The sequence below is a fragment of the Sycon ciliatum genome, chromosome 7, assembly GCF_964019385.1.
Source record: "Sycon ciliatum chromosome 7, ocSycCili1.1, whole genome shotgun sequence".
Classification (NCBI taxonomy): domain Eukaryota; kingdom Metazoa; phylum Porifera; class Calcarea; order Leucosolenida; family Sycettidae; genus Sycon; species Sycon ciliatum.
Window position 1 is genome coordinate 17,161,408 of NC_088649.1, and position 9,969 is coordinate 17,171,376.

General features: G+C 45.8%; 1 protein-coding gene across 1 annotated transcript in view; it reads left to right on the forward strand.

Moving 5' to 3' along the window:
• Window positions 1-4,078: 4,078 nt before the first annotated feature.
• LOC135821113 (cytochrome P450 3A4-like) overlaps window positions 4,079-9,969 on the forward strand; it is a 13,772-nt gene continuing 7,881 nt past the window's right edge. Inside the window, exons 1-2 of the mRNA XM_065334177.1 lie at window positions 4,079-5,363; window positions 9,163-9,360. Coding sequence (XP_065190249.1) covers window positions 4,316-5,363; window positions 9,163-9,360 — 1,246 coding nt within the window. The 5' untranslated portion in view covers window positions 4,079-4,315. The remainder of the gene's footprint in view (window positions 5,364-9,162; window positions 9,361-9,969) is intronic.

Here is a 9,969-nt window from a genome sequence, read left to right on the forward strand (position 1 = left end):
ATTCTGCCGGCATTATCCGCCAGGGCCTAGGCGGCCTCTACTTCATCAAGAAGCGCTGGAACATTGCATCAAACCATCAAACGTCAAGAGTGTACTTCTTGAAGAACATAATAATTATACTGTACATACATGTAAGTAAAATTATGTGGTAGAACTGAGCAATGCTGAAGTATGATAACTACACTACAGTGAAACGTCGTTAAGAAGAACACTGATAAGACACACTTTCGCTTTAGAAGAACTATAGTGTTCATAGCTCTGTTGAATAAATCACTGTGTATTCACTGGGTATAAGGTATGGATATGAAGAACTCCCGTTATTACGAACAAATACCACCGGTCCCTCGGTGTTCGTCCTAATGAGGTTTGACTGTACATGTATAAGTATCATGAATGCTGTGTGCGAAGCGCCAACAAACTCATTCCAAATCTGTTCATTTTCCAAAGCTAACATGTTTTTTTTAACTCTGTCATGGTTATGCTGCGCCATGTGCACAGTATGCTGCAGTGTTGTCTATTTCCGCTGCTTAGTGTTTTGCTTGTTTTTGGAATCATTATAACACATGAAGCTGATGCACAAGAACTCACTCATTTTGAGTTGCAATATCAGCAACTTTTAAGCTTTTTCTGAAAATATGGATGCGATATCAGCAACTTACAGTTGTTTTGGCATGGTTGCGAAAAGCTAGGCCTCGGCCAAATATGCTAAAAAATAGAGCATAATTATTATGCTCGTCGCATATCAGGCAAAACGTCCATAATATGCCGAAGGCTTAGCAAGATATGCAAAAAGATATGCCAAAATATGCCAAAATATGCTCAACATAAGCAGAAAGTGTAGATCATTTCAGTAAAATTACAACCTTGAAATATTCATTGGCTTCACGGCTATCATGCTTATCCTCTTCCGCTGCTGCAAAGCTTGAAATACACCCCAAGAAAATCCTTAAAATTCTCCTGCGTCAACCCCACATGCTCTCATCATCCGCCCTTTATAAAATCGCTCACAAAATAATTGGTTCTCTTCTCTAAGAACTAGAAACTCGCTCTTATTCCCTAAGTGTAACTCATCCACTCTTTTGCGCTCCCCTCTCTTAATTGCTTTTTCTGTTTGGCTCACTCTACCCAGAGAAGTTAAGGACCTGACCTCACTCCGCCTGTTTAAGATCCGTGCCGCCCCTTATTTACTACGACATAAATAGCTCATTATCCACATGTCCTTTGCGTCTCTGTGTTTTTCACTGTTTTTATTTGACATTATCTTTCTTTACGGAGTTGTTGTTGCTGTTCATTTTGCTACTCTTTCTTTTTCCCTCCCCTTATTTTTATTTATCGCCGTGGTTGGCAATCACCCACTCTCTTAACATTGGCCGGTGTTTCCACCGAGTCTTGAGATGTTGTAATAAATATAATATAAATATAAAACACATTCGGAATAGTATGGCTGGGGTGTGTCCCCAGCAACAGTAGCGATAGTGTTCATCCATGGGGAGATGTAGCAAACGCCTCAACCATTCCAAATTCATCCATAAAAGGCATTTCTGAGCGCATTTTGTCCATCATATGAATGTTTTGTCCTCATTTTCTTCAGAACATTTGAATTATATTCTGGCTTCATTCCAATATTCCCTTTGTCGCTCAATATGTCGCATATTTTGTGTGACAGTTCATATATTATATGAACTGTCACACAAAATATGCGGTCGAGGCCTACGAAAAGCATAAGTTGCGAAATACTTTAGCATCTTTGGGAAAGGGCTACTCACCTACCACTTCAACAAGTGACGCCGACTGTAGTTACATCCTCGGTCAATAGATTTTAAGATGCACGTTATTTCCGACGTGACGCGCAATTTCACGTCATATTTGGCGTAAAACTCCAAATTTCGACGTGAGCTGCAGGTCATTCTCGTTTTTTCGACGTGCCCGCCAAATAACGCGACCTGAACTTTCACGTCACGTCAGTAATAGCGTGCATCTATTAACCTCTCTAATTGTAAGTTCAGGACAGAGGGAAGCTCTTTGTCCAGTTCATACCGCAGCGTCACTGTCCAGCAAGGCTATCAGATGTTCTCGCCATTCCTTTCCTCACACCGAGTTAGAGCGTCCACGTTCGGTCAGGCATACGCATAGGACATGGACCACGATGGGCTGCATTATTATGTCTCCTTTATTCACTTCTTTCGAAGGCGATAAGCCAGACCCACCGGGAAATATTTCCATGGGTGGGACAGCAAAAAGAAAGTGAAAAAAAATAAAAAGCCAAAAACCAAAGGGACAAGAAATAGGGGAAGGAAGAGGAAGAAAGGAAAGAAACTCAATCCAAACTCCAACATCAAAACAATAATAAAGAATTTGCAACGACAGGTATTGTACAAATGATAAGGACGTTGATGTTGTTGTGGGGATTACAAAGGAAATATCTTTATCAGTCGTTATTCAAGTCTCTTGGCTATTGAACATGAAAACGCAGCAGATGTGCATCTACATCAGTACTTGTTAAGGACAGTTCGTAGTATTTTAACCGAACCTTGGATAGCCTCCTGTTGCACAATAGCCAGGTCTCCTCCCTGCACAGTCCGGAGGCATTGAGGAGTCTCCCCCACCAAGCCTCCCAGGGCACCGACAACCACAGGGACCACGTCAACCTGGGTGAGGGACCAAATTCGGAAAATCTCCCGCTTCAAGTCATAATATTTCGAGCCCTTTTCAGCCATTTTCTTATTGATGTTGTTCTCACCAGAAACGCTGATGTCTATAATGTATGCGATACGCTCCTTGTCATCAACAAGGAGCAGATCGGGCCTGTTTGCTGATAGTTTCAGGTCAGTTGGGACCGAATACTCCCAATAGAGCCGATACCGATCACTTTTGACCAATTCCTTGAGCTGGTGGTCGAATCGTGAAGCACCAGTAGGTAGATCTCGTGCTCTACATATTTCGAAGTGCACATACTTTACTATCCGGTTATGACGTTCGATGTAACTGGTCCGATCAAGAACTGGGCAGGCACTGACAATGTGGTCAATTGTTTCTAAGCTGCCCTTGCAAAGCCTGCAATTGGCATCAGTTCGAGCAATTGACTTCATTATGGCGTATTGGTAATTTTTCGTTTTGAGGGATTGGTCTTGTGCTGCCATAACCATGCCTTCAGTTGAAGGTTTCAGTGTTCTTGATTTCAGCCACATGAAGGTAAGCTCCTTATCGAGGCGATTTTCCTCCAAGCGGCTCCAATATCTCCCATGCAGCGGCATAGTGGAAAGTGTTTTGGATTTTCGCTCTGCGCACGCTTGTTTAATGGTATGCTTATTGGGTAAAGCTGGTCCAGCTGCTGGCAGATCCAAACTCGACAGGAACTTAGCGGCCTTTGCAGTTATTGAGTGGCTTTTTGTTGCAGGTTTTTGTTGATGATACTGATAAAGCAGGCTTATTCGGTCTATTGGGCTGGTACTCATGTAGCGGGCCAGGCCACACATGCTCCGGCCGTGCATATCCTCACAAGAGACCAAGCTATATTATTATTGTTGTTATTATTTAAATTTTGAATAGTGCAATCCCCACAGGCCTAAGGCCTTTTTACAGGGTACCCTGTGTGATCACGTACAGATTTGCGGAATAGTGAAAGCGAGCATGCACGTCCATGACTACCAAAACTGTTTGTAGCAAGGGCCGACACGCCCGGTCATTCAACCGGATTTCAATGTACACAACAGTAGAGTGTACATGACTACTGAACGACCATTATGATTGGCAACGCATAACGCAGGGTTCTCGAAAACAGTAGCTTATCAACTCCATAGGTCGGATTTAAAAAAACGTGCGTGTAGATTTGTCTTTGATCAAGTGGATGGCATGTGCCATCAACCAACCTCCACCCGCTGACAAGCCACTAGGGGCACGACTAAGAGCTGTTCTCAAGCAACGTTCACGGTGATGCCTACGTGACTTCCGGGAGTAAACACCTGAGATTCGACTAGTAGTAGCAGTGACCTCGCTCACAGCCTCACACTCACAGGGTAGCTAGGGAGTCGATGGTGCACGTGTTTTCAAGGTCGACTTCCCGGTTCCCAGACAGTACACAGTAGGGTTCTGGCCGAAAATGCCCGACAGGGGCACGGGCCAGCTCACGGCGTGGGTCTCCATCGCACAGCTCCAACGCTTTGTCAGATAAATTCCGGAGCAGACGAAGCGAGCGCTCCGTTTGGGCTGGTAGTGGTGCTCGGTTTGACTCGGTCACAGCGCTCCTTGGGCTTCAGATTGAGAACGCAGAAACTGAACCCTCTTCCCTTGGTCACAGCTGCCCACATGCTCTAAGATGATGGATGCTATACAGTTGTTCTTGCTGACCTGTGTCCCACTGTTGCTGTTAGCATGGCTGATATCTCGGAAAGAAACGTCTTCAGGCAGACCTACTTCCGAAAGTCGAGGGAAGACTCCCAAAATACTGCAAACAGGGTATAGTTGGTGGTCGGGGCATGTGGGTTACATCGTCAACCACAACAATCGTGGGGCGGAGCAGTTTCGATTCAACTTACACGACCTAGCTCGAGAAGCTCCGGAGCCGGTAATGGCGATCTATGCTCTCGGTCCCAGATGGCTGACCAAACCCGTCTACAGTATCAACGATCCGCAGTTGATCGCCACTGCCACGACGTCCAGCAAAACGGGCAGGTTCGCTAGTCTGCAACCCGCATCAAGCAGTGTCCTGGGACGCAAATCCCTGACTGCGTTGCAAGGCGGCGAACTGAGAAGCCACCGGAAGCTCCTCACAGCCAGCCTCTTGTCCCGCCCGGCCCTCTCCAGGTTCGTTAACGTCATGACTGATGTGACAACGACGTATTTCGGAACGCTACCTAACTCTAAGAGCACCGCAGGTACACCAGCGCCCTTTGCTTTGGATCTGATCAAAAGTAACGACATAGGCGCCATGTTGGTGGATGCATTCGCAAACTTCGGCTTCGGTGTCAATCTTTCTGCTGGTGAAACTAACGCCACGGACATTGGGCACAGGAAACGATTTCTCGACAGCCTCGACTACCTGTTGACAGCCTTCGCGGAGCGCATCGCCAAAGTCGGACCACTCGACTTCCTCTCCTACCTCGACATGTGTAAGAACTACAAGCTGCGATGCACTCACAACTTCATCCGCAACGAGGTCATCCTTCCAGCCGTGCGACGACGGAGGGCGGATAGGTACGAAGGTGTGGAAGTGCCTCCGGACACGCTCGACATGATGCTCGAGTTGACGGAGGACGGAACGGAGGCGTTCACGGAGGAGGAGATATGCGACGAAGCGGTGCTGGTACTGACAGCGGGCTATGAGACGACAGCGTACTCCATCATGTGGGCACTCCATCAACTAGGTGAGTGTGACGTTGAGAACGAATTCAGCATACTTTGAAGTATTCACATTCATTCATGGCCTTAGGAGCAACAACTCATTGCATCGCGTTGGAGAGGTAGGCTTTCTTGCAGTGATGTAAAGTCAAACTGGGAAATAACGACCTTCATGGGAAACGGGTTGCTATTCGTGAGGTTAAAGGTACATGTACACTCGGTGTAGACAGTTGTCTAAAGTCCCTAGGCTAGACTCGGTGTATATAATCTTCTGTTTCTTGGTCTGAAGATAGAGTTGTTATTCGCACGAGTTGTTGTAATAGACCCAGGTTGGTGTGGGTGAGGTTGATTGTGTAATACGCAGCTGTACGTAGGGGTGCGCGGATTCTGCTCGAAAAGGTGGCAGATTCTGCTCGAAAAGCTGTGAAATTGGCAGAACCATACAAACCTTATGGCGGGAAATTCCTGGAATTCTGCTCCATTTCTTTATCCACATACCAAACATGCATGACACTTACCAGAAAAAGTACCGAATTCTGCCAATTTTTCTGCCGGCATTATCCGCATATGCCTAGCTGTACGTCTAATGCCGCTTAACCCTCTCCCTCCCGTTCCCACCCCTAGGCCTCAACCTGCGAGAGGGAATAATAAAAAACATGGAGTGAGTGCCTTTAGACACACGTGATGTGACATTGTCAATCAGACGAACGGATCGATGGACGGCCAGTGTTCTAGTGGAGTATGCGGGGCAGATGGCGGATATTTGCGCTCCTGGTTTGGCCCCTTTGTTAGTCAGCTGGAGCAATCAATCCTCTGATAAGGAGATAATTGGCCCACTCAGCTGTGGAGGGTTGTGTTTACCGGAGATGGCGAAGGCGTGCTAGCACGCTGTCAGACTCAGTGAGCCACTGTACGGCGAAGGAAAGGAGAGAGTACGGCAAAGTCACGTCACTCCACCATAACATACACGCGCCATGACATAGACGGCATGAGAATGTCACGTAACCAGTAGCACACTACTATACAGAAGGCAGAACAACAGATGAAGCCCCAAGGGCGAAAAATTTGGAGATCTCATTTGAATAACATTTGCAGCGTCAACGAAATTTTTTGTAGTGACTAGTGGTAGTGACTGATCAAAGTATGAATTGGCTGCAGAGTGCAGTGGAGCCTCCGTGTTCTAAAAAACAGAACAACAGAGACCAAAAATGTTCAAGTGACTCCGAGGTTCGTGTTCAATCTGCTACTCGTTGGTTGTCATGTAATTTATAGGATGATTGTAATACAGCTGTACTTGTAAAACCTAATGTAAACCTCCCCTCTCCATCTGGGAACAAACAACTACTACTACTAGTATTCAAGGAGAGGCTATACGATGTAGCTAGCTGACCATAACAATTCATACATGTACATCTCCAAATCACAAGACAACACAGACTCTACCATGTTAAGTGTCCCACTCAGAGACTCCAGGAGATAATCAAGTGTGAACAAGTGCATGACACCAAGCAGACGGAGGAGAACAATACATTTTTTTATTGCTATTAGGTTCGGCCTCATGTTCTCTGTGCTGCGCTGATGAGTCCACAAAGGACGGAACAGTATGTACAATTGTATTTATTGTACAACATGTACTTCAGAACTAAAATTAATATTGCGACAGAGCTTTCATGTAATTCCTGGCTACAAGTACAAGTACTCCAGGCACCGACACCTCACCATGCCTACACTCATGCCATCACTCACTTACTGTTGTGTTTACATGTACCAGTACCAAGAGTGCTATAATTACAACCTCCCAAGAGTGTGCAACTAGAGAGAGAGTGAGAGAGAGAGAGAGTGTGTGAGAGAGAGAGAGAGTGTGTGTGTGTGTGTGTGTGTGTGTGTGTGTGAGAGAGAGAGAGAGAGAGAGAGAGAGAGTGTGTGTGTGTGTGTGTGTGTGTGTGTGTGTGTGTGTGTGTGTGTGTGTGTGTGTGTGTGTGTGTGTGTGTGTGAGAGAGAGAGAGAGAGAGAGAGAGAGAGAGAGTTACATTTATAAAGACAGGTAAGTCTAACACGAGAGAGAGAGAGTGTGTGCGTGTGTGTGTGTGTGTGTGTGTGTGTGTGTGTGTGTGTGTGTGTGTGTGTGTGTGTGTGTGTGTGTGTGTGTGTGAGAGAGAGAGAGAGAGAAAGAGAGAGAGAGAGAGAGAGAGAGAGAGAGAGAGAGCGGGGAGGGTGGGGGAGCAAGAGAGGAGGAGAGAACTAAATATAGTATAATTATAATGCGTAAGGGGTGCACATTTAGTTCCAGAGAAAGGGATAAGCAGGGCACGAGGTGTATGGCAATATGCAGCAGTGTGTAGGCAGATGTGTATACATATTTCAGAGTGTCAGTGGCCCAGTGCCATTGCTGAGCACGGAGGTGCCGGAAGACAGACACTTTGAAACTTTGCAGCCGTTTCCGGTCAGGTGGCTGGCTGAGGACGGCGGGTGGTAGGGCATTCCATACAGGGACAGCACAGCACAGGGACAGCACAGGTGGTGTGTGTATGTTTGTGTTGTATTGTGTGTGTGTGTGTGTGTGTGTGCGCGTGCGCGCACAATAATTTGAAAACAATAAATTAATCCTTGGCTCTCTATCATATCCTCATTATTCTCTTTCGGTTCTTGGTTTTTTCTTAGTATTTTCTTGGCGTTGAGTGTGCACGTGTGTGTGCGCACAATAATTATTTCGAAAACACTACATGATGGAGACATTGTAATTTGCAGCGAAGAGACCACTTGATTTGAGGATGGTGTTTGTAAGGTTTTTCATGTAATGAAGTGGCTGCAGTGGCGCCTCAATACTTATTTTTTTATCTTGAGAAGTGAATGATATAAAGGATTAAAGGGCGAGGCAGTTTTCTGGTCAATATTCACTGCTTACAGCAGATCCTATGTCTAATTTGAACTCTGGATAGGGGATGCCTAATTGGCTGGACTTTCTACAGGAAGTGTTGTCCACATAAAGACTCTTTATAGTCGATTTCAAAGTTTAGACTCTGTACACTGTACAGTGGATTTTGGACCAATGGACTCTATAGAGGGGTGAAGCCAATTGCCTGGACTCTATACAGGGAGTGATGTCCATCTAAACTTTGAGCTCACAGTTGATTCCAAGTTTGGACTCTGTAAAGTGGATTTTGGACCAATGGACTCTATATAGGGGTTGGACATCATATAGGGGCTGGACGCTCTACTGAGTCCAACATATATTTCGTGCATCTTTGGTATATCAGTAAGGAATCGGAACAGAATTCGAGTAGTTGGACGCCGTAATAATTATTATAAAAGCTTTTGTGGTTCTGTAAATTTTTGAAATGCTTTTTCGAGCAGTCACTGAGCACCACCTTTTAAGCCCCAAACACGGATTACCAGTTCCTTAATTAATTAATCTTCCAAGGTTTATGTGAAATCGCCCCCGCCACTTTCATCTCCCAACCTTGGATCTCTATTTTTATTTATTATTTTATTATTTTACGGATTCCCCAAAGGCCCAGGCCTAAGTCGAGGGGTCTCCGTTCATGGCTTACTGGGAATATTATCAGAATTATAACATATAGATTGAGAAGAGGAAGGGTTATAACAAATGCGTACTGTAGAAATCAGCCACAACATTCGTTACTATGAAGTTGATTGTTCCAACTTCATGACTATTACCGCCGAAGTCGCAACTTCTAAGTTCGTATTCGTTACTATGTTATAGAAACTCTGGAAGGAATGAAACGAGCGTGTTCGAAGCGGTTGTTGGCAAAGATGCTTCACTATACTAGTATCTGCTTTCGTTTCCTGCCAACTGTTGTCCAGCCCTGCATCCGGAGTGTCAGCAGCGCTGCTACGAGGAAGTGTGCAGTGTGATGTCATCGCATCCTCCCGGAACAACACCATGCATGGCAGACCTTGATCACATGACCTATCTTCATGCGGTGTTGCAAGAGTCTGGGAGACTCACACCCATTGCGCACAGTATGCACCGGGAGGTTGTGGAAGACATGAACATTGGTGGTGAGTTGCCTCGGTGTGCACGAATTCCCCTTTCTACCCATCTTTACTATGTCAGTGTGTATGTGTGTGTACACATACTGAGGTGTGGTGAGTCCATAAGTGGGATCATTTTCAAGTCCACACAGAGTTTTGGGGATTTCAGGGGGTGTCGGTCGTTGGACGGTTCAAAAGCCAATTGAGTCGTCTTCCCAAGATTCCTTTTGAGTCTCTCTCCCCTCTCCCGGGGAGACCCACCTGACCAGTTTTGGCAGTGGGCAACAAGTACAAATGTGTGTGTGTGTGTGCGTGTGTGTGTGCGTGTGTGTGTGTGTGTGTGTGTGTGTGTGTGTGTGTGTCCCATATGGTACAGTGGTATGTGCAGTCGATTTCCAATCGAGAGGTTACGGGTTCAATTCCTGACAATCATGGTCGCATACGTCTTTCTTCTCTTTCTCATTCTCCTAGCTCTTCTTTCATCCTCCTGGGTGGTTATCAGCAGCCAGTGTATGCCGCAGTATGTGGTGTGGTGTGTGTGTGTGTGTCGAAAAAGAAAAACAGAATGAAAAAGAGGGATTCACTGGCCAGAAAAAAGCTCAATCAGCTGTGGGGTGGATACCAGGCTAAAATTAG